The sequence below is a fragment of the Budorcas taxicolor genome, chromosome 3 (genome assembly GCF_023091745.1).
Source record: "Budorcas taxicolor isolate Tak-1 chromosome 3, Takin1.1, whole genome shotgun sequence".
Classification (NCBI taxonomy): domain Eukaryota; kingdom Metazoa; phylum Chordata; class Mammalia; order Artiodactyla; family Bovidae; genus Budorcas; species Budorcas taxicolor.
This window is the reverse complement of record NC_068912.1, coordinates 34,535,075-34,563,023: the sequence shown is the minus strand read 5'-3', so window position 1 is coordinate 34,563,023 and position 27,949 is coordinate 34,535,075. Positions and strand designations below refer to the sequence as shown.

The window sequence follows — 27,949 nt, the reverse complement described above, 5'->3', positions numbered from 1 at the left end:
GACTGGCGCCCCAGCCCGGGCATGAGGCGCGGCGGGGTCCGCAAGAGCGGGAGGAGGAGCCGCGGCCGCCGTTGACCCGGCCGGCTGGGAAGGGGGAGAGATGCGGAGCCCGGCGGCCCGTGCCCCACTTCCAACACTGCTGCCGCCGCTGCTGCTACTGCTGCTGCTGCCGCCACTACTGGGAGACCAAGTGGGGCCCTGTCGCTCCCTGGGGCCCGGCGGACGCGGCTCCTCGGGGGCCTGCTCTCCCGTGGGCTGGCTCTGTCCAGCTTCATCCTCGAACCTCTGGCTCTACACCAGCCGCTGCAGGGATGCGGGGACGGAACTGACTGGCCACCTGGTCCCTCACCATGATGGTCTGAGGGTCTGGTGTCCAGAATCCGGGGCCCACATCCCCCTGCCACCAGCGCCGGAAGGCTGCCCCTGGAGCTGTCGTCTTCTGGGCATAGGAGGCCACCTTTCCCCGCAGGGCAAGCTCACCCTGCCCCATGAGCACCTGTGCTTAAAAGCCCCACGGCTGAGATGCCAGTCCTGTAAGCTGGTGCAAGCCCCAGGTTTCAGGGCAGGGGACAGCTTAGCAGAAGAGTCTATGGGTGGACGTCGGAAGAGGAACGTGAATACCGCCCCCCAGTTTCAGCCCCCCAGCTACCAGGCCACAGTGCCGGAGAACCAGCCAGCAGGTACTCCTGTGGCATCTCTGCGGGCCATCGACCCAGATGAGGGCGAGGCAGGTCGACTGGAGTACACTATGGATGCCCTCTTCGATAGCCGCTCCAACCACTTCTTCTCTCTGGACCCGATCACTGGTGCAGTCACCACAGCCGAGGAGCTGGATCGTGAGACCAAGAGCACGCACGTCTTCAGGGTCACGGCGCAGGACCACGGCATGCCCCGACGCAGTGCCCTGGCCACGCTCACCATCTTGGTGACTGACACCAATGATCACGACCCTGTGTTTGAGCAGCAGGAGTACAAGGAGAGCCTCAGGGAAAACCTGGAAGTCGGCTATGAGGTGCTTACCGTCAGAGCCACAGATGGTGACGCCCCTCCCAATGCCAATATTCTATACCGCCTGGTGGAAGGGTCTGGGGGCAGCCCCTCTGAAGTCTTTGAGATTGACCCTCGCTCTGGTGTCATCCGAACCCGAGGCCCCGTGGATCGGGAAGAGGTGGAATCCTACCAGTTGACGGTGGAAGCGAGTGACCAGGGTCGGGACCCTGGTCCACGGACTGCCACAGCTGCCATTTTCCTGTCGGTGGAGGACGATAATGACAATGCCCCCCAGTTTAGTGAGAAGCGCTACGTGGTCCAGGTGCGGGAGGATGTGGCCCCAGGAGCCCCAGTCCTCCGGGTCACAGCCTCAGATAGAGACAAGGGCAGCAATGCTCTGGTGCACTACAGCATCATGAGTGGCAACGCACGGGGACAGTTTTACTTAGATGCCCAGACTGGGGCTCTGGACGTGGTGAGCCCTCTTGACTATGAGACGACCAAGGAATATACCCTGCGGGTTCGGGCACAGGACGGTGGCCGGCCCCCTCTCTCCAACGTCTCCGGCTTGGTGACAGTACAGGTCTTGGATATCAATGACAATGCTCCCATCTTCGTCAGCACCCCCTTCCAGGCTACTGTTCTGGAGAGTGTCCCCTTAGGCTACCTGGTCCTCCATGTCCAGGCCATTGATGCTGATGCGGGTGACAATGCCCGCCTAGAATACCACCTTGCAGGGGTTGGACACGACTTTCCCTTCACCATCAACAATGGCACAGGCTGGATCTCTGTGGCAGCTGAGCTGGACCGGGAAGAGGTTGATTTCTACAGCTTTGGAGTAGAAGCCCGCGACCATGGCACCCCAGCACTCACTGCCTCGGCCAGTGTCAGCGTGACCATCCTGGATGTCAACGACAACAACCCAACCTTCACCCAACCCGAGTACACGGTGCGGCTCAATGAGGATGCAGCTGTGGGCACCAGCGTGGTGACGGTGTCGGCCGTGGACCGAGATGCCCACAGTGTCATCACCTACCAGATCACCAGTGGCAACACCCGAAACCGCTTCTCCATCACCAGCCAGAGCGGTGGGGGGCTGGTGTCCCTCGCCCTGCCATTGGACTACAAACTTGAGCGGCAGTATGTGCTGGCTGTTACTGCCTCCGATGGCACGAGGCAGGACACGGCACAAGTGGTCGTGAACGTCACTGATGCCAATACCCACCGCCCTGTCTTTCAGAGCTCCCACTACACGGTAAATATTAATGAGGACCGGCCAGCAGGCACCACAGTGGTGCTCATCAGCGCCACAGATGAGGACACGGGTGAGAATGCCCGCATCACCTACTTTATGGAGGACAGCATCCCCCAGTTCCGCATCGATGCGGACACAGGGGCCGTCACGACCCAGGCTGAGCTGGACTATGAGGACCAGGTGTCCTACACCCTGGCCATCACTGCCCGGGACAATGGCATTCCCCAGAAGTCCGACACCACCTACCTGGAGATCCTGGTGAATGACGTGAATGACAATGCCCCTCAGTTTCTGCGGGACTCCTACCAGGGCAGTGTCTACGAGGACGTGCCCCCCTTCACCAGCGTTCTGCAGATCTCAGCCACTGATCGTGACTCTGGCCTTAACGGCAGGGTCTTCTACACCTTCCAAGGGGGCGATGATGGAGACGGGGACTTTATCGTAGAGTCCACATCAGGCATTGTGAGAACACTGCGGAGGCTGGATCGTGAGAATGTGGCCCAGTATGTCTTGCGGGCATATGCAGTGGACAAGGGGATGCCTCCAGCCCGCACGCCCATGGACGTGACAGTCACAGTGTTGGATGTAAATGATAACCCACCTGTGTTTGAGCAGGATGAGTTTGATGTGTTTGTGGAAGAGAACAGTCCCATTGGGCTGGCGGTGGCCCGGGTCACAGCCACTGATCCTGATGAAGGCACCAATGCTCAGATCATGTACCAGATCGTGGAGGGCAACATCCCTGAGGTCTTCCAACTGGACATCTTCTCCGGAGAGTTGACCGCTCTGGTGGACTTGGATTACGAGGACCGGCCTGAATATGTCCTGGTCATCCAGGCCACGTCAGCTCCGCTGGTGAGCCGAGCTACAGTGCACGTCCGCCTGCTTGACCGCAACGACAACCCACCAGTGCTGGGCAACTTCGAGATCCTTTTCAACAACTATGTCACCAACCGATCAAGCAGCTTCCCAGGGGGTGCCATTGGCCGGGTGCCTGCCCACGACCCTGACATCTCAGACAGCCTGACTTACAGCTTTGAGCGCGGGAATGAACTCAGCCTGGTCCTCCTCAACGCATCCACGGGCGAGCTGAGGCTGAGTCGGGCACTGGACAACAACCGACCTCTGGAGGCTGTCATGAGCGTGCTGGTGTCGGGTAAGGAAGGGCCCAGGCAACACTGGGATGGAGTTGGCCCTTGGGGGAGGGCCTGGGCGGCCTGAGGAGGAGGAACTGCTGACCCGTCTCTCTACCTGGGACTGGCCTAGCGTTTGAGGGGTGCAAAGCAGCTGGGGACAGAGCCCGAGGAATCCTGGCAGCTGTGTGGGCCCTGCCTGCCACCCCAGGCTGGGCCGGGCTGCTTCAGTCGGCTGCCCTCTGCCTACCAGCCTGTGACGTGGTGGGGAAATGTCGTGAGGCTGTCTTCTCTGTGGCTGCTGAGAATTGTGGAAAAAGGCTCTGGGGTCTAAGAGACCTGGGGCGGGATGGAGGGGACTGTGGCCCAGAGCAGCGAGCCACCCCTTCACACCCGCCAGCCGCCCGCCTGCCGGCACATCCCTGTGATCTCACACAGCCTCGGACAGAGCCGAGGCTGTCGGGGCACAGAGTTGCCCCCACGGGGTCAGGACCCTGCGGTTGGGCCCCTTCTGGCTCCCGGCTGAGCCACAGACCAGCTGAGGGGGACTTTGTCTAGGACATTCTTTTCCCTCCAGGCAGAAAGAGCCTGGCCTGGCTTCCCCCTTCAGAGCTCCCACAGGAAGTGAGGCCGGAGCTCATTGTCTCTGTCCAAACAGACCCCACTGTCAGAGGTGGTGGTTCGGGGTCCGGCTTGGGGGAGGGGCCGCAGCGGAGCCGGGGGCAGGCCACGGCACTCCTGGGCCCCCTGCCTCCCCGCGGCTGTCCTTAGACGCCAGGCCTTCCCACGGCCCATGAGAGCCTGGGCTCAGGGGATGGGCTGTGGGGACCATGATGAGCCAGGGCGCTAGTGGCCTCTGAAGGCAGAGCCCCCAGATCCAGCGGCAGGGGAACAGAATCCTGGGGCGCGGGAGCCTGGCCGGGACCCAGGCCGGGCATTCCAGCTGCTTGGCCAAGCGCTCAGCCTGCAGACTCCTGGACAGAAGGGCTGGGGGAGGAGAGTCGGGGGGTGGGGGGAGGGTGGGCAGCATTCTGTCTCTTCTGTCGGGAGCAGGGAGTGGACAACAGCGGCAGCAAGGAGCCGAGCCCCTTCCCTGGGCCTGGGAACAGCTGCGGCCCTTGTGAGCACTGTTAGCTGTGCCTGGGGATGGGTGGGTCAGGGCACCCTCACTTAGACACATCAGAGAGGGGAGAAAGAGCTGCCTGGCGAGCCTCACTTCCACCCCAAGGAGTCCGGGGCAGGAGAGGAGTGAGGCGTGCAAGACACAGGGCGTGGCTTCAGCCCCCTCCTCATTCATAGTCCTTTTGGGACAGACAACCCCCCTCCCCAATCCTCAGGTGGCCATTGGAGCCAGGGCACGTGAGCTTTTAGAGGTCATGGACAGGCTCTGTGCCTCTGGAAGCTTCAGTTCCTCTCTGGGGGGAGGTGGTGGGGGCTGGAGCTCTGCTATCTCGTGTCCTTCTCTGTGCTGGGAAGCAGTGGGGAGGGCTGGAGGGGAAGGGCCTTTCCCTCCTGCCTCCCCCAGTCCACCCTAGGTGACCGAGGGACGTGGGCAGAGGAGGCCCCACCCAGCCTTCACGCTCCTACCCATGCAGAGCCCCAGACTTCGGCTCCCCTAGAATAGATGGGGAGGCCTTGGCTGGCCCTCCAGCCCAGCCCCACCCTTTCCCCTCAGCCCTGACCCTTGGAGGCAGTCACCACGGCAACCCCAAAGTCCGGGGGCGGCTGGGGCGAGGGGGATCAGCTCCTGCTGCCCTTTGTCTCCCTCTCTTGCTCTTTGTCTCTTCTTTCTTTCCCGCGTCTGCCCGTGGGGGCCTTTCTGCACTGTCTCCTCTGTGGTCCTCTCCCCATCTCCTGTGTGACTCTCCTCCTTGGCCACTTTCTCCACTGCTGGCTCTTTTCCTGGGCCTTTGTCTTCCCCTGTTTGGTCTCTGTGTTTTTGCCTCTCTGATTTCCCCCTCTCTTGTTCCCTGGGACTTCAGCTGCCTTAGCATGGGCCGGGGGGCTCTCCCGAGGCCCAAATTCTCCTAACTCTGCCTCTTCCGAACTCTGCCTGGACACACAGCAGTGCCCGCTCATGGCCCACAACTCCCACTAGTGCATCTGCCAGGGCAAGGGCGGCTTGGCGTCTAATTCTGCCCCAGTCTGGGACTTGGCACTTTCCTAGGTGTGGCAGGTGAGGTTCTTGTCACAGAGGGTGTTTCCTGGGGTCAGGGCCCATCCCCACCCTCTTCTGCCCAGGAGGATGGCTCAGGCTGTGCACCCCCCACCCCGGTTCCCACCGTTGCCTTTGCACCTGAAGGGTGACCCAGGTCAAGGCAGGAGAAAGGAACAAAGAGGAAGGAGAGAGCAGTCCATTGACTGCTGGGATGGGGACAATAGCAGAAGGGGCAGGTGGCCACAGATGGTGGGCCAGATGGGAAGCAGTGGACACCCTGGGTAAGGGGTGCAGGCAGGGCCTGGGCCGGCAGGGGGGCAACACCGGGAGGGGTGCGCGTTCCCAGGGCTGATGGTGGAGAGGTTTCTCTTGCCTGCCCCGCCCCTCCCTGGTCAGTTAGGAGGACTCTGTGGACTCTGGGCTCCTTCCTGCCCAGAGGGACTCTCACACCAAGGAATCACTGGGCACCAGGTACACAAGGGCCCTGGGCTGGCTCCAGAACTAAGTGCAGGGGGCTCTGAAAGAGGGAGGAAAGTAGAGCCTGAGGTCATAAATCTGGGCAGGCTCCCTGGAAAAGGTGAGTTTAGGGCGGGCTAGGAAACTAGGAGGAGTGTGGGCTGGTGGCTGGATAGTCCAGGTAGGAAGGAACAGTTTGTTCAGCAGCAGTCAAGAAAAGGAGGAGCAGAGGTGAGTGATGACAACAGGCTTGCTGGTGAGAGCAGGCGGGCCTCACATTCTCAAGCAGTGAGGCTGGAGGGCAGGTGGGCAGGGGGCTGAGGACACGGCTCAGATGTATGTCTGGCTTCAGCCTTCCTAGTTGCTGGCGCAGTCAGCCACCTCAAGGTGCTATGACATAGAAGCAGAAGAATCTATTCCCAGATCCCTTTCCTACACCCAGGAGTGTGCGCGTGCGTGCTTAGTTGCTAATCATGTCCAAATCTTTTCGACCATATGGACTGTAGCCTGCCAGGCTTCTCTGTCCATGGGATTCTCCAGGCAAGAATCCTGGAGTGGGTTGACATGCTCTTCAGAGGATCTTCCCAACCCAGGGATCAAACCCTCATTTTGTGCATTACAGGTGGATTCTTCACCAACTGAGCCACTGTGGAAGCCCTCTCCTACCTCTGTCCCACCCGAGAAACACTACCTCCTGCCTCATTCCTGCTAGGATGTCCTTTTAAATAACTACTTGGGCCTCCCTGCAGTGTTTTAAAGACCATTTCTTCATTATGGAGATCAAATAGATTCTCATGACCATCTGACTGAACACTTACTATGCGTAGAACATTGTAGTAAATAAACAATAAGAATATCGCTTATAGCCCAACCAAGCCATTTCCCTCACCACTTGGCCTCCAGCTTTCATTTTGAGCTGAATACAATCCATTGCCATGTGTTTGTGCATTCAGGTGCGCCCAGTATTTCTGGGCTTAGTGTGTGTGGGTGGGGTGAGACACCAGAGTGTTAGTACTTAGTTGTTTAGAAGTGAGTGTGTGGCCTGGGGGTGTGGCAGGCACTGGATTTAATGCCATGAGCCAAGTGGGTGATGAGTAGCTGGAGGTCTAGGCCAGAAGGAGACGTCAGCTCAGTGGGGCTCTGTCTGGGGCTCAGGGTGGAGAGCTACCCAGGCCTTTCTATCTCTGGCCCCCAGAACCCCACAACATCAGGGCAGTGGGTGGTGCTGCCACTGGTAAGGTGGCTCAGCTAGATTTCCTGGGGTAGGGCCCCCCAGGCTACCCTCAGCAACTCAGAGAGTTGGGCGGGAAGAATGCTTTGTGTGGGACGTTGCCATGGGGATAGCGGGCCTGTGCCCAAGCAGCCACGGGGCTTAGTGGGAGGGGGACTGGGTGGCCCACTGACCCAGTTCACCCTCCATTCTCTACTGCAATGGGGGAGGGGGAACATAGCCAGAGTCAGGTTTGTAGAGGTGTTGAGATATAGAGGCTGAGGGGGCAGGATGATTATATTTGTGGGTCTCTCATGGTGCTCTGGGCCCTCTAGGGAGGTAAGAAAAAGGCAAAATAAGATTCTCGTGCCGGGAAGCACCTGGTCTGGTATTGATATAAGGGAGCAGACCCATCCGTGGCTTGGGGCAGGGAAAGATGCACAAACATTAAAAGATGTGTCCATGCTTTCCAACGGGCTTCCCTGGTGGCTCAGACCACCAAGAATCCACCTGCAATGCAGTAGTCCTGGGTTCAGTCCCTGGGTGGGGAAGATCCTCTAGAGAAGAGAAGGGCAACCCACTCCAGTATTCTTGCCTAGGAAATCCCACGGACAGGGGAGCCTGGTGGGCTACAGTCTATGGAGTTGCAAAGAGTTGACAGGACCCAGCAATTACTGCACACACACGCTTTGCAGCAGAAGGTTTTCGGAAAGTATGCAAGCAGAACTTCTGGAAATCAATCCCCCTGAGTGCTGCTGGGGGCTGAGCCCTCCTGGAGTGACTCTCTCTCAGGTGAGGGACACAGTGTCCTAAGGGCTCTTTTATGCCAGTTAGAAAAGAGCCTTTCTTGGCAACTGGGCAGTGCAGGAGTGTGTGAGCAGGGTTCCAGCCCACACTCATGCCCTCCTCCGGGTGCTCATACCCGGAGCCAGATTTATAGCTTGGGACCCCTGCCTCCCTGGGTGCTGACCATCTGGCCTCCCCACAGACGGCGTGCACAGCGTGACCGCTCAGTGCTCCCTGCGCGTCACCATCATCACCGACGAGATGCTCACGCACAGCATCACGCTGCGACTGGAAGACATGTCGCCCGAGCGCTTCCTGTCGCCCCTACTGGGTCTCTTCATCCAGGCTGTGGCCGCCACGCTGGCCACACCCCCAGACCACGTGGTGGTCTTCAACGTGCAGCGGGACACCGATGCCCCCGGCAGTCACATCCTCAACGTGAGCCTGTCGGTGGGCCAGCCGCCGGGGCCCGGGGGCGGGCCACCCTTCCTGCCCTCCGAGGACCTGCAGGAGCGCCTGTATCTCAACCGCAGCCTGCTCACTGCCATCTCGGCACAGCGCGTACTGCCCTTCGACGACAATATCTGCCTGCGTGAGCCCTGCGAGAACTACATGCGCTGCGTGTCCGTGCTGCGCTTTGACTCCTCCGCGCCCTTCATCGCCTCCTCCTCCGTGCTCTTCCGGCCCATCCACCCGGTGGGGGGACTGCGCTGCCGCTGCCCGCCTGGCTTCACCGGCGACTACTGCGAGACCGAGGTGGACCTCTGCTACTCACGGCCCTGCGGCCCCCACGGACGCTGCCGCAGCCGCGAGGGCGGCTACACCTGCCTCTGCCGCGACGGCTACACCGGTGAGCCCTCGCGGAGGGAGGAGAAGGCCTGAGGGCGGTCCTGGGGGTGGTGAAGCCTGCAGCGCCAGCACAATCAAGGGAAGAACTGGGTAGCCTCTTTCTCCTGAGGGAATGTACAGGGTGCAATGGCCATTCACAAGTCCCACTTGCTCCTTCACAATCACCTGTTGAGGAAGGAAGAGGGGACCCTTGTTTCTCTGTCCCCAACCCGCCCCCACCCCCAGATGGTGTAACTGAGGTCAGGGCTGGCACTGGGGCCAGTCGGCTTGCATTTGTATCCCAGCTTTGTCAAGAGCGGCTGGGTGACCTTGGGCAAGTTACTTAACCGCTCTGTGGGATAGAATTTTTAAATGGGTGATGAATCTACTCCCATGAGAAGGTGGTTGTGAGGCTTAATTAAATTTAATACGGGTAAGAGAGCTGGTCTGTGGGAAGTGCTGGCTGTGATTTAGGGAAATACTGAGTGAGATCAGGTGACTTGCCCCAGGTCTCACCTGGATTAGAGGTGAGGCTGGGCCTAGTACATGCCACTCTCCGAACTGATGAGTGAGTTGCCTTTCAGAGCCGCAGCGGGTGCTTTTCTCCCCAGGTGTTGAGGGGAGGCACAGAAGAGCTGGGGAGACTGGTGGGGTTCAGGTGTGGGGATGGGGACTTTCAGATCATCTGTGTGACGTGGAGTCCACCCTTGCTCAGGTGTGTAAAGCAGGGCCTGACCAAGAGGCCTGTTAGCCTATCTCCAGGGGTCTTTACACATCCTGTCCCCAGACTCTCCCTGGGATCTCGCTGCCTCTGCTTCGTGCTCTGGACCCCTCCCTGCAGCCTCTTGCTTTCCCTCAGGAAATCCCCTGCTCTCCATGCCTTTCCTTCCCAGGGGCCGTAGGCCTTGCTCCCTCTCCCCCAGAGCCATGCCCACGCTCTTCGCCAGCCGTGGTAGGCCAGCCTTGCTGCCTCCCCTGCTGCATCTTCCTGCCCAGAACTTGCCAGACTTGACTCCTCTCAGCTGCTGCTGTGGGTAGGGGGGAGCAGAGGGGTGGGCTTGGGGGAGGGGAGGGAAGTCTTTGTCCAAGAGGATGGGGTAGGGGGGTGCTTAGAGTAGGCGAACAACAGTTTCCATGGAAACTAGAGCCAGTCACTAGGCACTGGAGCTGAGAACCTATCTCTAGAATCTGGGAATGGGGAGGGAGAGAAAAGGGGTGGATTTTGCCATCTGATGTTGGAATTTTCAGCTCCTCCGTTTCAGCTCCCAAGGCTCAGTTCCCTACTACTGTCTCAGCATCTCTCAAGTGCACAGAGGTCCTCAGTCTGAACACGAGGGCTCTGGGCGGGAGTCCCTTGGCCCGTTTCTGGAGAGTCCCCAGCTTCCCACCCACACCATCCCATAACTCCGACAAATCCAAGTGGAAGCCTGGTCTCATCCCCAGGGAGGGAAGCTGATCTTGGTGCCTGTGAGGGACAAAAGCGCCAGTGTGGGGTGGGGGTTGGCACCACCCCTTGTGCTGTCCTGCAGGCCCTCTCCTCCACAGGCATGCCCCCTGATGGGGTCAGAACACCCCCATACTTGCTGGGTAACCCTCACACCAAAGGCCACTAGGACTCAGACCTTGTGATCAGGGACCTCACAGGCCTGTGCTCTTAAGGCCCAAACAGGGGCATGGAAGGGACTGGGAGCCTCTGGGAACTTGCAGGACAGCGATATATGGGACTGTGGTGAGGATGCCCAGTGCGCCAAGCAGGGCATCAGAGGAGCGAGGGTTTCACAGAGCTCAGAGGGATGAGCACGTGAGAGGAGGTGGGGATGCTGGAGGGATGCGGAGTGTCATAGCAGTCATGGGAGACCACAGAGGGATCACTGGGCATGAAGGAGTCCCAGTTTCCCAGACACCTGGTGCTCCCCTGCCTGACTTCTTGTCCAGGTGAGCACTGCGAAGTGAGTGCCCGCTCGGGCCGCTGCACCCCAGGTGTCTGCAAGAACGGGGGCACCTGTGTCAACCTGCTGGTGGGCGGCTTCAAGTGCGACTGTCCATCCGGAGACTTCGAGAAGCCCTTCTGCCAGGTGACCACGCGCAGCTTCCCTGCCCGCTCCTTCATCACCTTCCGGGGCCTGCGCCAGCGCTTCCACTTCACCCTGGCCCTCTCGTGAGTGCCTGGGCACTTGGAATAGGGGCCAGGGACAGCCTGGGGGGCCTCCTATTCTGTGGACGAAGTGGGAAGTCAGGCGGTGATGCTGTGTGGCAGGGCGGGGGAGGGGGAGGGAGTTGTTGGCAGAGCCAGGCCTGTACCCTTGCCTGGCAGGCCCCTCACCCACCAGGGCCACCTACAGTCCTCCCAACCCACCCTCAAGGGTGGGAGCCAGGAAGCCAGGGTCATGCTGCTAGTCCTGGTTTGTGCTCATCTTCCACGCTCTAGCCATGTGGCCCACAGCCTCCACCCAGGAGTCAGCCCTCAGGAGATTTCTGAGTAGGACCAGGGCTGGTTAGGTGGCTGGGGTGCTGCCATCCAGGTGGGTGCCCCATTCCCTGCCCCCTCCCTTACTCCCACTCAGGTTTGCCACCAAGGAGCGTGACGGGCTGCTGCTGTACAACGGGCGCTTCAATGAGAAGCATGACTTCGTGGCCCTCGAGGTGATCCAGGAGCAGGTCCAGCTCACCTTTTCTGCAGGTGATCCCGCGGCCCCGCATCCTCGCCCATCTCCCGGAGTCCCTGTGCCTCCCCGCCCTTGACCCCGAGTCACACACTCTCCCAGCCAAACCTGGGCGCAGCCCAACAACGAGTGCCCTGTCCCCATTCCCAGCCCTCAGCTGGTGTCTCAGCTCACCTGGGTCCTTTCCTCAGGGGAGTCGACCACCACCGTGTCCCCCTTCGTGCCCGGAGGGGTCAGTGACGGCCAGTGGCACACGGTGCATCTGAAATACTACAATAAGGTGGGTGTGGGAGGGGTCACGGGGGGAGAGGGTCCTGTCCTGGGCTCAGATGCTCTCCCAGACCTGGGTGGCACTGCCTTGCTGGGGGCTGGTCGTGGTATGTCTGGCTGAACGGGGAGGAAGGGAGGGGTGGAACTTGCTGCCTCGCTGGGCATTCCCATCCTGCTAGGTGGTACAGACACTTCCTATTCTGCTAGGTACAAACGCAAGTGGACATTGAGGAAGGTAAATGGTCATGTGAGCACACATCTGTGTGCATGTGTTCATGTGTATACCACACGTGTATGCGTGTATAGCAGTACACAAAGGGAGTGTGTATATGCTGGGGTTTTCCTGCCTGCTGGCCCATGAGTGGCCCTGGCCCACTCTTTCCCCTCTCTGCCCTTCCCTGTCCACAGCCACTCTTGGGTCAGACGGGGCTCCCGCAGGGCCCATCCGAGCAGAAGGTGGCTGTGGTGACCGTGGATGGCTGTGACACAGGGGTAGCCCTGCGCTTTGGAGCTATGCTGGGCAACTACTCCTGCGCTGCCCAGGGCACTCAGGGTGGCAGCAAGAAGTAAGGAGTGGGGAGGGCTGGGGGTGCAGCAAGGTGTGGAGCCACACAGGGAGGGAGGGCTGTAAGGGGGAACTTTGGGCGCCCTGAAATGGGAACCAATTCCTTTCCCTCATCTGGCTTCCCTTTGCCCCTGCTCAGCCTTCTGCACGGGGGCTGGGTGGGGGCAGAGCCAGCAAGTCTGGGGGATTCGAGCTAGCCTTGGGCAGCAGTCTGATAGAGCAGCTCCAGGGTGGGGCTCCCCTTCCCCTGGCTGCTCAGCAGGGCCCCTAGGAGAAGGAAGAGCTGGAAGCACCCCACTTACCCTCATGTCTTGGCTGTTCCCCCCGCCCCCCCCCCCCCCCCCCGCCGCCTGCCAGGTCTCTGGACCTGACAGGGCCCCTGCTGCTGGGTGGGGTGCCTGACCTGCCCGAGAGCTTCCCTGTCCGCACCCGGCAGTTTGTGGGCTGCATGAGGGACCTGCAGGTGGACAGCCGCCACGTCGACATGGCCGACTTCATTGCCAACAACGGCACCATGCCTGGTATGGGAGGCGGGGCAGGCTGAATGCAGAGAGGTGGGGTGTGCCTGGTGTGGGGGCCCCTGGGAGTGGGAGGCTCAGAGCCCCCTCTAGCCACTGCCACAGGTCTTCGGTCAGGAGCCTCTGCCTGAGCACCCTTCTCTCCGCTCTAGGGTGCCCTGCCAAGAAGAACGTGTGTGACAGCAACACTTGCCACAACGGGGGCACCTGTGTGAACCAGTGGGATGCGTTCAGCTGCGAGTGCCCTCTGGGCTTTGGGGGCAAGAGCTGTGCCCAGGGTAGGTATGGGGGCAGCTGTCAGAGGTTGGGGCCTGGGAGCTGTCAGCAGTGCTCGGAACCCCAGCAGGGTCGGGCCAGGCCCTGGGCAGGGCCCAGCTGAGCTTGGCTGTGGGTGGAAAAGCGTGTCTGGGCAGCGCCCTGAGAGGGTTAGCACGGGAGACAAAGGGCCCAGTCACAGGCAGGCCTGGGCACAGAGTGGGGTGGACCCGGAGCAGGTAGATGCTCTGGAGGGCGGGGCAGCTGGGGAGCCTGGGCACTAGGAGGGGCAGTACCCTGCCTCCCACTGCGCTACCCCGGCTGAACATCATACCCCCTGGGGCACTCAGCCACTCCGCCCCTCAGAGTCTGCTTCTATCTGCCTGCCCAGAGATGGCCAACCCGCAGCGCTTCCTGGGCAGCAGCCTGCTGGCCTGGCATGGCCTCTCACTGCCCATCTCCCAGCCCTGGCACCTCAGCCTCATGTTTCGCACGCGCCAGGCCGACGGCGTCCTGCTCCAGGCTGTCACCAGGGGGCGCAGCACCATCACTCTGCAGGTGATGCAGGGAAGGGTGGGGCCGGCGGGCCCTGGCACGGGTTATTGGTCAGATCTGGCTGGGCGGGGTCTTTCCCAGGAGAGAAAAGGCAGCTGGGTTCCTTTGGTGGATCACTGCTGCCATCTCTCGGGCCCACAGGAAATAATGCCTTTTCCTCCCTGGCCTCAGCTGGGCAGCAGGATGGGTTTGGTGGTCCAGGAAGGACAGTGGGCTGGAAGATGAGCTGATCAAGGCAGTCTGCTGACCCTCTTTTCTTCTGGTGCCAGCTTCGGGAGGGCCGCTTGGTGCTGAGCGTGGAGGGCACAGGGCTCCAGGCCTCGTCTCTCCAGCTGGAGCCAGGCCGGGCCAATGATGGTGACTGGCACCATGCACAGCTGGCGTTGGGAGCCAGTGGAGGCCCTGGCCACGCCATCCTGTCCTTTGACTATGGGCAGCAGTGGGCAGAGGGCAACCTGGGCCCCCGGCTGCACGGGCTACACCTGAGCAACATTACCGTCGGGGGTGTTCCAGGGCCGGCCAGTGGTGTGGCCCGAGGCTTCCGGGGCTGTTTGCAGGTAAGCCTCCTGCTCTGCTTTCTCACCGCTAACACTGAGAAGCCCATTCCACAAAGGGCCAACACCACTATCCTCTCCCTCCCAGGGTGTTCGGGTCAGTGAGACGCCTGAGGGCATCAGCAGTCTGGATCCCAGCCGTGGGGAGAGCATCAACGTGGAGCCAGGCTGCAGCCTGCCAGACCCCTGTGACTCGAACCCATGTCCTGCCAATAGCTACTGCAGTGATGACTGGGACAGCTATTCCTGCAGCTGTGATCCAGGTAGGCCAGGGGCCCAGGGAAATGGGACAGGTCAGCAGGTGTGGAGCGGGGGCAGGGGCTCATTCTGGCTTTGCCATGTGACCTGGGGCTAGTCACCTCACCCCTCTGAGCCTCTCATCCTGCACTGCAGAGCCACAGCCAACTGGTATAGCTGCTCAGAATAGAAGGAGGTGAATGAAGGCAGCTTTGAAGAAAATGCCAGGGGAAGGTGGGGACTGAGCCTCTCTTGTCCTTCTGGTTGGTCCCAGGTTACTATGGTGACAACTGCACTAATGTGTGTGACCTGAACCCATGCGAGCATCAGTCCATGTGTACCCGAAAGCCCAGTGCTCCCCATGGCTATACCTGCGAGTGTCCCCCCAGTTACCTTGGGCCATACTGTGAGACCAGGTAATGTGGATCCGTGCAGGCAGCTGGGGCCACTGCCGATGCCCACTGGGTCCCTCAGAGCCCTGGGAGCCTGGCTGGGCCACGGCTGGGGTAGGAAGGGCCACACATGGCTACAGGGTGGCTGAAAGAGCTCATTCCTCCCTGGTCCCTTCTCTGCAGGATTGATCAACCTTGTCCCCGAGGCTGGTGGGGACACCCCACATGCGGCCCGTGCAACTGCGATGTCAGCAAAGGCTTCGATCCAGACTGCAACAAGACAAGTGGCGAGTGCCACTGCAAGGTGACTGCCCCGACCCAAGCCTGCACAGCGACTGCCTCGGCTGCTGTTCTGTACTTCCTGGGCCCTTGGGAGGGTGGGCAGTGGAAGAAGCCTCCCCACAGAGCGCTGAGGGCTACGTGCCTTTGATCCACTGGGGAGGGCCAGTGGTTATTTGTCCTTGTGTGTCTTGGGGTGCGGAGGGGACCAGGACTTAATCAGTGAGCTCCGGGCCAGCTGTACTGGTTGTTTGCAGCCCATTCTAATTGATTGGTGTCTCACTGGTGGGTTAAACTCCAAATCATGACCAGTTAATAAATACTTTGAATGTACCATTCTTGGGGATCAGGGAACCTCTCTCCAGAGGGGCCAAAGTGAGAGGATCCGTGAGCACCCAGGGAAGAGAGCTTGAGCCAGCAACCCTGTGTCCCTCCTCCCTCTCAGGAGAACCACTACCGGCCCCCTGGCAGCCCCGCCTGCCTCCTATGTGACTGCTACCCCACGGGCTCTCTGTCCCGAGTCTGTGACCCTGAGGAGGGCCAGTGTCCATGCAAGCCAGGCGTCATTGGGCGCCAGTGTGATCGCTGTGACAACCCTTTTGCTGAGGTTACCACCAACGGTTGTGAAGGTAGGGCTCTCGAGATGGGTGGGTGGCCCTCCCCACTGTGTGCCAGGCCCCAGTGTCCCAGGGAGGCCAGGAGCCGGGACGGGTTGCAGACCTGAGACTGCCTTGGGAGGGCTGGGGAGCCCGGCCATCGCTGTAGGGGGACAACTGCTCCTGAGTGATGGTGTGCTTCCTTGCAGTGAATTACGACAGCTGCCCGAGGGCCATCGAGGCTGGGATCTGGTGGCCCCGTACCCGCTTTGGGCTGCCTGCCGCTGCCCCCTGTCCCAAAGGCTCCTTCGGTAGGTGCTGGAGGCCCGGAACATGAAACAGAGAACTTGGCCTTTGTCAGTAGAGTGGGGTGGGGAGTCCCTGGCTGCAGATCCTGCGACCCCCAACTTCTGGCCTCCAGGTCTGGGGGATTCCATGTCCCATGCTTCCTTGGCTCAATGCTCCCATGCTTCCAAGTTTGCCTAGATGAAAGGTGTCTACATTTTGGACTCGTAACAAAAGTGCTGAAAACCTGCAGCATGCCTGGCACAGGACTGGGTACTAGAGGTTCAGAGATGAGTCACAGGTTGCTATCCTCAACTCACCACCTCCTACTGGAGTTATGCCACTAGAGAGACGGCCTGGGGAGCAGGGCACATGGGCTGCTGTCCCAGGGGAGCTGCAGGATGCAGGCTGGCTCTGGCCCTTGGATTGACTATGAGCAGAGATCAGAAGCAGAGTGTGTGGCAGAAAGGTCAAGGTGGTGGCCGGAGTAGGGCAGCCGAGTCTGGGGGCTCAGGGAGGCCACATGCCCTGCACTCCTGCAGCCCTCCTGTGGGTTGGTCTCACGGAGGTTTTGGCTCTGGGGCTCCGCACACGCTGGGGCACCGGACAGCAGGGCCCTTGTCTGCTAGTCTCCTGTCTCTCGTCCATGGGGGCTGGCCCTGGCAGAACTCAGCGAGGTCTCTCCCTGAGGCCTGCCCTCCTGGCTGCCTTCCCCCAGGGACTGCTGTGCGCCACTGTGACGAGCACAGAGGGTGGCTTCCCCCAAACCTCTTCAACTGCACATCGGTCACCTTCTCAGAGCTGAAGGGATTTGTAAGTGAACCGTCTCCTCTCCATCTTCTTGCCCCTCACCCTGTCTTCACCCAGGATGACTTGCCCGCCTTTCCAGTTTTGAGAAAGGGGACTCCGACAACTCCAGCTCCTGCCTCCGGGGGCCCTGCCCAGAGGCTGCCTCTCCCCTTCCTGAGTCCTTTTACTCTGGAGTTCCAGTTCTCCCCTCTGGGAACCTTGCTGTCCCCTTCCTGTGCTGACCCCCCTGCCTGTCTTGGTCCCAGGCTGAGCGGCTGCAGAGAAACGAGTCAGGCCTGGATTCCGGGCGCTCCCAGCGGCTGGCCCTGCTCCTGCGCAATGCTACCCAACACACAGCTGGCTACTTTGGCAGTGACGTCAAGGTGGCCTACCAGCTGGCCACGCGGCTGCTGGCCCACGAGAGTGCCCAACGAGGCTTTGGGCTGTCCGCCACACAGGATGTGCACTTCACCGAGGTGGGGCTCAGAGTGGGCAGGGAAGGTGGGGTGGGAGGAGGTCATGGTGAGTGAGCCGGCTCCTGGTAACTTCGGGGCAGAGTCTGGGGCACTCCTCTCTCTGCTTTTAGGGAGCTCCCAGCCAGCATGAGGCCTCCATGAGACCCCCTGAGGCATGGCCCAGCACATGGGTCATTTAGAGCACCTCTTCCCGACCCTTCTTAAAGCAGGGTATCCATAGAGAATAATGTTTGTATGAGGACCCGGTCTGACCAGGCTCACCAGAGGAGGGGCCCTCCCCACTGGCCCAGGACGGAGAAACCCGCATCAAATAATCTGTGTGGGCGTAGGCACAGGCCCTGGGAAGCTGTTAGAGACAGAGGAGGAAGGATTAGTGGGCAGGGCATGGTGGGGGGCGGGGGCAGGGCTGGTCTAGGATGGGCTGGTGGGGACGAGGAGTGAGGCTGTGGGCACAGCCTGCTGTGAACGTGCCCACCCTAGAATCTGCTGCGCGTGGGCAGTGCCCTCCTGGATGCAGCCAACAAGCGGCACTGGGAGCTGATCCAGCAGACGGAGGGTGGCACCGCCTGGCTGCTGCAGCACTATGAGGCCTATGCCAGCGCTCTGGCCCAGAACATGCGGCACACCTACCTGAGCCCCTTCACCATCGTCACGCCCAACATTGGTGAGGCTGCCGGCGGGCCGGAGAGGGTGTGTGCAGGGCCGTGCCAGGGGCCTGCCCTCCTCACCTAGGGTCTGACCTGTGCCCTCTCCATAGTCATCTCTGTCGTTCGCTTGGACAAGGGGAACTTCGCTGGGGCCAAGCTGCCCCGCTATGAGGCACTGCGGGGGGAGCGGCCCCCAGACCTGGAGACAACGGTCATCCTGCCTGAGTCTGTCTTCAGAGGTCAGTGGGGGCCGAGGGGTGGGTCAGGGGCCCAGGCTGGGGTGTCTGTGAAGGACCCAGCTGAGTAGACAATGTCCCGATCCCAGAAACACCCACTGTGGTCAGACCCGCGGGCCCCGGAGAGCCCCAGGAGCTGGAGGAGCTGGCTCGGCGGCAGCGGCGGCACCCGGAGCTGAGCCAGGGTGAGGCGGTGGCCAGCGTCATCATCTACCGCACCCTGGCCGGGCTGCTGCCCCATAACTACGACCCAGACAAGCGCAGCCTGAGGTGAGCGGCCAGGGAGACGAGTGGGTGGGGGTGCCAGTCAGTGGGTGAGCCACAGAGAGGGACCAGGGGTGGCAGCATCTCAGAGAGATAAGAAGGGTCCTCCAGTCACACAGGGCTTCCCAGGTGGCACTAGTGGTAAAGAACCCACCTGCTGATGCAGGAGACATAAGAGATGCGGGTTCCATCCCTGGGTTGAGAAGGTCCCCTGGAGGAGGGCATGGCAACCCACTCCGGTAGTCTTGCCTGGAGAATCCCATGGACAGAGGAGCCTGGCAGGCTACAGAGTCATACATAGTCGTACAGAGTCGGGCATGACTAAAGCGACTTAGTATGCGTGCATGCCACTCACGCGAATACCGTGGTGACTGTGTGCCTGCCTGGCCAGAGTTCCCAAACGCCCCGTCATCAACACACCCGTGGTGAGCATCAGCGTCCATGACGATGAGGAGCTCCTGCCCCGTGCTTTGGACAAGCCCGTCACAGTGCAGTTCCGGCTGCTGGAGACCGAGGAGCGCACCAAACCCATCTGTGTCTTCTGGAACCACTCGATCCTGTGAGCCTGCACTGCCCAGTGCCCCAGGCCCCAGTGCACCACCCCCTCCTGTCTCCTGACCCTGCCTCCCTCACACAGGGTCAGTGGCACTGGTGGCTGGTCAGCCCGAGGGTGTGAAGTCGTCTTCCGCAACGAGAGCCACGTCAGCTGCCAGTGCAACCACATGACGAGCTTCGCCGTGCTCATGGACGTGTCTCGGCGCGAGGTTGGGCCCGCAGGGCTGGGGGTGGGAGCCCAGGGCTCTGGACTGGGTGCTCAGACCCTGCCCTTCCTAATCTCCCGGTTTCTCTGCCACCCGGCCCCCTACAGAATGGGGAGATCCTGCCTCTGAAGACGCTGACATACGTGGCCCTCGGGGTCACCCTGGCCGCCCTCCTGCTCACTTTCCTCTTCCTTGCTGTCCTGCGCACGCTGCGCTCCAACCAGCATGGCATCCGGCGGAACCTGACAGCCGCCCTGGGCCTGGCTCAGCTGGTCTTCCTCCTGGGAATCAACCAGGCTGACCTCCCTGTAAGATGTTCCTCCTCACAGAAACCCCCAGTGTCCCCCGCTCTCATGGTCCCACGTCAGTCCTCCCCAGCGTTCCCCTCAATCCCTGCTTCTGCAGCCCTGAGGGGTAAAGAGCTAGCCTGGGGCCTAGCGCATGGCTTGTGCCGCTGCAGCTCCCCCTGGTTCCCCGGCGCACCCTAGAGGTACCTTCCTATGGCCTAGACTCCCCGCTGGAGCAGCGTCCAGCACCCAGGCCCTCCTCTCCAGTCTGGTGAGAGCAGAGCCCACAGCCTGGGTGTGGCCTGGGCACTGACCGGGCGCGGCCTGGGCCCTCAGTTTGCCTGCACAGTCATTGCCATCCTGCTGCACTTCCTGTACCTCTGCGCCTTCTCCTGGGCTCTGCTGGAGGCCTTGCACCTGTACCGGGCGCTCACCGAGGTGCGCGATGTCAACGCCGGCCCCATGCGATTCTACTACATGCTGGGCTGGGGTGTGCCTGCCTTCATCACAGGTACCCCCTGCCCCCAGCCCGGGTCTTGAGGTCTACATCCCTAGGGCCTCGGTGCACCTTTATGCCACCTTCTCCCACGTACATCCCAGGCCCGGAGGCCCCACATCCCTATGCCCCGGGCCAAGTTCTCCACAAGTGTCCCTCTCATTTAACTCGGTGCCTGGGAGCCCCACCCAGGGAGAGGGTCCCCTAGGCTGGAGAGGATGGCATGGACAGAGGGCGGACAGAACCCTTCCTCCCCTGCACCTGGCCCTTGGAGCCCACTTGTCCGCTTGACTGATTCCCAAGTCCCTTGACCACCCCTCCCTGCCGCTGTCACCGCCCTCCCAGGTCTAGCTGTGGGTCTGGACCCGGAGGGCTATGGGAACCCCGACTTCTGCTGGCTCTCCATCTACGACACACTCATATGGAGTTTCACCGGCCCCGTGGCCTTTGCGGTCTCGGTAAATGCTAGAGAGTGCCTGGGGGTGGGGCGGAGCAGGCTAAGCGTGACCTCATGCTCCCCTTGAGGAATGGTGGAGGTGTCCCTGGGGGTGGGATGGAAGCCGCCTGTGTCCTGACGATCCCCCCTCACACCCCGTCCTCCCCTGCCAGATGAGTGTCTTCCTGTACATCCTGGCGGCCCGGGCTTCCTGTGCTGCCCAGCGGCAGGGCTTTGAGAAGAAAGGCCCTGTGTGAGTATGGGCTGGGGGTGCCTGGGTGGTGGGCGGGCACCAGCGTGTGAGGCCCTGCAGCCAGACTCACAGCGCCCCCGTCCCCAGCTCGGGGCTGCGGCCCTCCTTCGCCGTCCTACTGCTGCTGAGCGCCACGTGGCTGCTGGCACTGCTGTCTGTCAACAGTGACACCCTCCTCTTCCACTACCTCTTTGCTGCCTCCAATTGTGTCCAGGTACCGGCCCGGGCCCTACCCCGTGGGAGGCCGCTGGAGTTCTGTGTGGTGGGGAGCGTGACTAGGAGGTCCGTTAATCAGCACTTACAGTTGCTGCTTCCTGCCTGTCAGGGCCCCTTCATCTTCCTGTCCTACGTGGTGCTTAGCAAGGAGGTCCGGAAAGCACTCAAGTTTGCCTGCAGCCGCAAGCCCAGCCCTGACCCTGCTCTGACCACCAAGTCCACCCTGACCTCGGTGAGGGAGCCAGGGGTCCGGGAGGTGGAGGGGTCGTGCGGAGTATGAGGCAGGGGAGAGGCAGGAGGCCCAAGGAGACCATTCTCTGTGCTTTTTGTCCCACTTTTTCTCCATCCTTACATCCTTTCCTGAAAGGAAGAAGGGGTGGTGAGATGGTATGTGTGGCCTGGGAGGAGGGGGCATGGTTGGGGGTGGGGGAGGGGGATGCTGAGCTGAGAGAGATGGGAGTGGAGCATGGGAGAATGTGGCCAAGACAGGTCATCGGTCATAAATGCCCCACACCTGAGAGTCCCTTGTGTGTCTTGGTAAATCTGTGTCTCCCAGGACGCTCTCAGGAGGGCCGTCTTTTGCTAACAACCCCTATTAGACAGCCGAGTCCAGAGTATTTGGGAGACATAGAACTGGCTCAGCTACGGCAGAGCTGCAGCTGCCACCAGGCCCTGAAATGGGAGGCAGCAGGGGCGTGGTGCCCCTCTCTCCAGTCCTTGGTACACGGTGGGGAGAATTTAGGGCAAGCTCCCTCAGCCCTTCCACTTCCCAGCCTGGGGCCACCCCGTCCCACTCCCCAACATACTGACCTGTTTCCCACGTAGTCCTACAACTGCCCCAGCCCCTACGGGGATGGAAGGCTGTACCAGCCCTATGGAGACTCAGCCGGCTCCCTGCACAGTGCCAGCCGCTCGGGCAAGAGTCAGCCCAGCTACATCCCCTTCTTGCTGAGGTGAGGCCTGGCGAGGTGGGGTGGGGGTGGCGGGCTGGGGAGCGAGGAAGGGCACCAGGCCTGCTAGACCCAGGCCGGGCGGCGAGGAGTTGGGTAGCACACACCGTGGCTGACACAGTGGCAGCTTGAACCTAGAAGTGGTGAGGGACATGGGACAGGAACGGGAAAACCCAGGACAGACAAGAGAATGAGACACAGGTGAGGACCAGGCAGATGCCGCCAGGGTGTCTTGTCTTCTTAGGGAGGAGTCCACGCTGAACCCCAGCCAAGGGCCCCCTGGCCTGGGGGACCCCGGTGGCCTGTTCCTGGAAGGTCAAAACCAGCAGCATGGTGAGGACGGAATCTCCCGATGGCCAGTGGCGGGTGGAGGCCCAGCCACCCGGCTTTTACTGAGGGTGGGTGGTGGCGGATGGGCTGTCGTGATCTCTCCCCCACCTGCTAGATCCAGACACAGATTCCGACAGTGACCTGTCCCTGGAGGATGACCAGAGCGGCTCCTATGCATCTACCCACTCATCAGACAGCGAGGAGGAGGAAGAGGAAGAGGAGAGGGAGGCAGCCTTCCCTGGAGAACCGGGCTGGGACAGCCTGCTGGGGCCTGGGGCCGAGAGACTGCCCCTGCACAGTACCCCTAAGGGTGGGCCAGTGCAGGGCTGTGGCCTCTGGGGGCAGTGGGAGGGCAGAGGGGCTGGGATTTCTGGGAGGTGAGACTAGGGTGGTGATTCTCCTGACTGCCTTCTCTGGGCCTTATCTACTTCCTCTGTCCACCAGATGGGGGCCTGGGGCCCGGGAAGGTCCCCTGGCCAGGAGACTTTGGGACCACAGCAAAGGAAGGCTGTGGCAACGGGGCCTCTGAGGAGCGGCCACGAGAGAATGGAGATGCCCTGACTTGGGAGGGCTCCCTGGGCCCGCTTCCAGGCCCTTCTGCCCAGCCTCACAAAGGTGAGTGGGGTATGCGCAGCTGCATGCTCCCCATCAGCAGCCCCCCACCTCACACCAGCCTGTGGCCAGCGGGCGTGCTCCTTCCACCTGCCCTTCATGGAGCCCACCCTCTGGCCCACAGGTATCCTCAAGAAGAAGTGTCTGCCCACCATCAGTGAGAAGAGCAGTCTCCTCCGGCTACCCCCCGAGCAAGGCACCACGTCTTCCCGGGGCTCCTCAGCCAGCGAGGGCAGCCGGGGTGGGCCCCCTCCCCGCCCTCCCCCCCGGCAGAGTCTCCAGGAGCAGCTGAATGGGGTCATGCCCATTGCCATGAGCATCAAGGCGGGCACAGTGGATGAGGACTCCTCAGGCTCCGAGTGAGTGTGGCTGGGTGGGCGGATCAGGGTGCAGCCCCGCCGAGGCCCTGCCTCCAGACCTCCCCCAGGCCACCCTGGTTGGCAGCAGACTGTGGTCCGGGGCCCTTCAGGCCACGTGCCCACAGACATGGTGCCCCACGGGGTCGGCCCAGCCCGGCGTCGGGTAGAGTGGGGGAGGGCAGGGAGCTGGGGTTGCTTTTCTGCTTCCTTCTTTGGGGAAAGCTTCTCCCTGTCTCCTCTGCTCTGACTAACCCTCTGTCTGCCTTGTCTGTCACTTTGCTTTCCTGCCTCTCCAGATTTCTCTTCTTTAACTTCCTGCATTAACCCTGGGCCGTGGTTCCTACACCCTGAGGCTCCCTTACCTTCCCCAGCTGCACTCATGCCCCCACTCCTGTCTTGTGCTTTATCCTGCCCCTGCTCCCCTGCCTGCCTGCCTGCAGCAGCGACGAAACGTCCATCTGAGGAGCCTGGGCCTTGCCGGGAGGGGCACCCACCCCACCCCAGGCCATCTAGTGCCAACTCCCTTCCCCATCATCCCCCTCACTGCACTTTGGACCCCTGGGGCCAACATCTCCAAGACAAAGTTTTTCAGAAAAGAGGAAAAAAAAAAAAAGATTTAAAAAAGGATCTCCACTCTTCATGACTTCAGGGATTAATTTTTTTTATACGCTGGAAACTGACTCCCCTTTCCCTCCCCTAAGAGGCTAGGACCCCCCAGGATGCTCTCCCAGCCTCTCCTCAGTTTCCCATCTGCTGTGCCTCTGGGAGGAGAGGGACTCTTGGGGGGCCTGCCCCTCGTCTGCCATCACCAAAAGGAAAGGACGAAGCCACATGCACCCAGGGCATCGTGCCCTGTGGGCTGCACCGGGTGGGCCTCAGCGCGGCAAGGGTGGCAGGATGGAGGGCGCTCCTCACCCTGCCCGTGCTGCCACCTCCAGGAACTGCAAAAAGCCCTGTCCGGAGAGGGGGCAGAAGGACTCGGAGCCCCCGGACCCCCAAATGCTGCATGAACACATTCTGAGGGGAACCCGCGCCCCTTGGCGGAGGCCGGGCCACCCCTGCCCCTCTCCTTTTCCTGGACTCCGGCCGCGTGCTGCAGCCCGGGTGTTTGCTCAGTTTGCTGACCCAAAAGTGCTTCATTTCCCTGCCTGCCCCATGCTGGGGAAGGCCAGTCATGTGTTAAGTTGCGCTTCTTTGCTATTGTGTGGGTGGGACAGGGAGGAGGAAGACTGACGGGAGTCAGGTCGCCGCTGTCCACTCTCCCTCCTCTGGGACCAGACAAATCCCACTGACCTGCTGTGGCCTCTGAGACATGTTCTATTTTTATCTCCTTCTTGGAATTGGCTCTCTTCTTCAAAAGACCAAGTCCTGTTCCTTTTTCTCCCCCTCACCACCCAGCTCCCTGCGAAGAGAGAGTTAATATATATTTTTAATTTATTTGCTTGTTGTGTTGGGATGGGTCCAGTCCCAGGGGGTCTGACATGGCCATCACAGGTTGGGTGTGTACCCAGCAGTCCTGGCAAGGGGGCCTAAGGCCCTCACCCTTGCTCCAGGCTGTCATCTCCCCACCTCTCCTCTTCCTCCTTGGTTTTGCCAGCTGCTATTCACTGGAGTCACCATTTACACTAAACATGTATTCCAGACTTGTCACCAACTTTCCTCTGGAGCAGGTGGCTAGAAAAAGAGGCTCTGAATAGAGAAAATATTTCTATTTCTCATTTGTAAGGCTGGTCTCTGGTTTTTCTGCCATGGATTCTCCCCCTTGGCCTCTCCCCTCGGCAATTCCTGCAAAAGGTTAAAAACTTAACTGGTTTTTACTACTGATGACTTGACTTAAAAAAATACAAAGATGCTGGATGCTAACTTGATACTAACCATCTGATTGTACAGTTTGTCACTGTAAATACGGTAGCATTTTGTGTTTTGTTTTTTCATTTCACCGTACTACTGAATAAACTAGTTCCGTGCGGGCTGAGCACCGTCACTGTGTCCTGTGCGCGGCCCTGTCCTTCCAGAAGGGATAGGCCTGGTCTCTGGAAAACAAGAGCAGGCAGGGCCCTGGGAGGGCGCAGGTCAGGGGACTCAGATATCCTCTACCGACACGTGTAGCAGGGGGCTGCCCCCTGAGTAGCCTCATCAGTACTGAGCCCACGTCCTGGCATTTCCAAGGAAGATGCGACCGGTAGCAGGGCAAGCATGGTTTTCACCAGGACAGGAGGGACTTGTGCGGCTGGAAAGGCTGCACAGAGCAGGCAGGATTCCGGCTGAGTCCTGTTCTGGGAGCAGAATTCAAGAGGTAGGGAGGGCTGAGTTAAGAGGCTGCTGGGAACTGAAAGGTGCTCAGTGACTAGGCACCTCCGGACTTCACTCCTCTGGGCCGTCTTGTGTTTCTCCGCATCGGAAGTAGAGCAACTATTCATACTCTAGCCAGCTCTATACTCTGCCACATCACTCATGTTCCCAAGTTTTATGTTTTTTCGATCTGTTCAACAGACTAGATAGGGAGTTCACATGGGGGCCACAGAGGGGAGCTGTTTAGAACACAAACACTGGAACCAGACTGAGTGACTTAATCTCTCTGAGCCTTAGTTTCCCTGCCTGCAAAATGAGGATAATGGCTTCTGCCTAATTGAGCTTTTATGAGAATTAAATGAGTTAACACATGTAAGTGCTTTGGACAGTTCACAGTGCATAGTAAGAGGCCAGCAAACCTTGGCTTCCCTCCCTGGTGCTACCGGGTTGGGGTGGAGGTAGAGTGCAGAAAGAGAAAAGACAAAGCCTGACCAAAAGGGAAGGAAGTAAGCAGGTAGCAAGGGAGAAGGGCAGCTGCTGGGGGGCATGGGGGGGGCTCCTCCCCAGCTGATGCTGCCTCCTTAACACTGCAGTGTTGCTTAAGCAGATTTGCAGTGGGATTGGAAGGGCTGTCGACCTTTAACCAAACCCCAGACTGACCTAGAGGGCAAAAGGAACGTGTCTTGTCCTCTTTGGCCACCAGGTGGCAACAACACACGGGTCTGCTGCTTATTTTACTTCTGAGGATCCGCAGGACCTGGCCCACACCCAGGCCACGCAAACATGCCATCTGCTGGCCACGCCTAAGTGTGTGCCTGGACTTGCTTCTGTCAGACACCAGTGCAGGACGCAGTTGGGATGCACACCTGACGTTTTCTGGCCTCTGCCAAATCTCTCCAGAGCTGAATACTCAGTGTCTATCTCCACACCCTGTCCCTGAACTCAATGTTCAGAAGCCCAGGGGCTGCAGGAGTTGCTGCAAGAGGCTCAGGAAAGGTGACGTGTAGACAGCTATTATGGTGATACAGGTGAATGAACCTGACGATCGATCAGCCATAAGAAGGAAGAAGCCATGGTGGGGGACGGGCGGTGGCTGGCCCTGGGAACAAAGGGAAGGGCCTGTTAGTGCCTCAGAAGGGGGCCTATGGATGTGTAAACCTGGGGCAGGGCACCAGCTGGAACGCACTCCCTTTATCCAGCTGCCTGCAGGCTTTCTTAAGTCAAAGCCTGGCCTCCAAGGAGGAAAGTCCTCTCAAAGCTCACAAGGAATTGAGCTGGTTCCGGTTCCAAGAATCAACGGCTGTGAGAAAAGGGAGACCCGTAGTTTAATCTGTTAAACCTTTTGTCATTCATTTAACAAACACCCCCATCTTGCACTCAATTATTTTTTCAATAAATGAATGAAATCCTCCACCATGTATAACTCACAACACGAGGCACAACACACGTTTATAAACCCTGGTGCCAGCCGTCTAGTAGGGGAAAAAGGAGAACACCAACAATTCTAAAGATATGAGGCACAACATGATGAGGTGATCAGTATCTTCTACCTGAGACAACCAGCAAACATGAACACCAGAGTACCCACCCACGGGCTCCCTCATCCTTGGAGTACAGCGACAAGATGCTCAACTCCTAGGCAGCTCTATTCTCTTACCAGGAAAAGACACCCACATTTAGGATGTAAATAATTTACCAAGACCCTGGTTTGATAGCCTCACATACTGTGAATTAAACTATACTTAAGTTGATCTGGACCCACTAATAACATAAGAAGCCTGGAAATGCCTGGGAAGAGGCAGCCTGTTCCCACTGAATGTCAGCAAGGGGGCTACTCATTGCCTGATGAGCTGGAATCTCAAGGCCCTTGGGCCTATTCAGCCCCCAGCCTGGGAAACCCATCCCGGCTCCCTCATTGAAAGTACATAGGAGTTTACTCCAAATCTGTTAGAAACTGGAGGAGTATTTACTTCCACATGTACACAGAATATAAAAATATACGCATTTTATTTTAGAAAAAATGCAGACCGATGGAGTAAGCTTATTATAAACTGGCCCATTAGGAGTCACAGAATCCACAGGAAACAAGTTCTGGAGACCAGATGCCTGCCTCTGCCTCTCCAAACAGGCCTGAGTCCAGGAGAGGATGTGATTCTGGAGGCCTGCTCCTCAGAGAGCAGGGAGGTTGGCCACAGAGGCCATTCACATGTAAATGTCCAGTGAACCGAAGCCCGGGAAGAAAATCAAACTTTGGACCAGGATACAAGAGTGGGGGTGAATGAGGACAAACACTCTCCAGCATTTCTTATTTTCTCTGTGTGAACTTCACCACTGGGAGGCAAACTCTTTTCCCTATCTAGTTTCAACTCAGAGTTTGATTCCCCTCCAGCTCAACCCTAATCCACCCCATCTCCCACAGTCTCTAGTCCTGAAGCACCAGCTGGGGTGGCAGCTCTTTCTTCTATCCCTGGGCCAGATCTGCTAGAAGCAGGCCTGCCTCCAAGGAGAAGGCTTGGGAAACCAAACAGAGGTGAGTGCAGGCAGTGGCTGTAGTGGTTTG

The 27,949-nt window shown here is 59.9% G+C and overlaps 1 protein-coding gene across 1 annotated transcript; it reads left to right on the top strand.

Moving 5' to 3' along the window:
- Positions 1 to 100: 100 nt before the first annotated feature.
- Positions 101 to 24,999, top strand: CELSR2 (cadherin EGF LAG seven-pass G-type receptor 2). The gene is made up of 34 exons (XM_052638285.1): positions 101 to 3,401; positions 8,191 to 8,838; positions 10,752 to 10,974; positions 11,381 to 11,496; positions 11,671 to 11,759; positions 12,158 to 12,315; positions 12,672 to 12,835; positions 12,985 to 13,110; positions 13,479 to 13,645; positions 13,912 to 14,199; positions 14,285 to 14,459; positions 14,708 to 14,849; positions 15,009 to 15,129; positions 15,550 to 15,733; positions 15,910 to 16,011; positions 16,704 to 16,798; positions 17,041 to 17,250; positions 17,731 to 17,914; positions 18,008 to 18,136; positions 18,223 to 18,403; positions 18,789 to 18,956; positions 19,035 to 19,161; positions 19,266 to 19,466; positions 19,782 to 19,956; positions 20,287 to 20,399; positions 20,551 to 20,630; positions 20,718 to 20,844; positions 20,956 to 21,078; positions 21,672 to 21,799; positions 22,041 to 22,129; positions 22,242 to 22,436; positions 22,571 to 22,741; positions 22,863 to 23,097; positions 23,538 to 24,999. Exons 1-34 carry the CDS (start codon positions 101 to 103, stop codon positions 23,557 to 23,559), a joined length of 8,757 nt encoding a protein of 2,918 aa, XP_052494245.1. The 3' UTR covers positions 23,560 to 24,999.
- Positions 25,000 to 27,949: the final 2,950 nt, after the last annotated feature.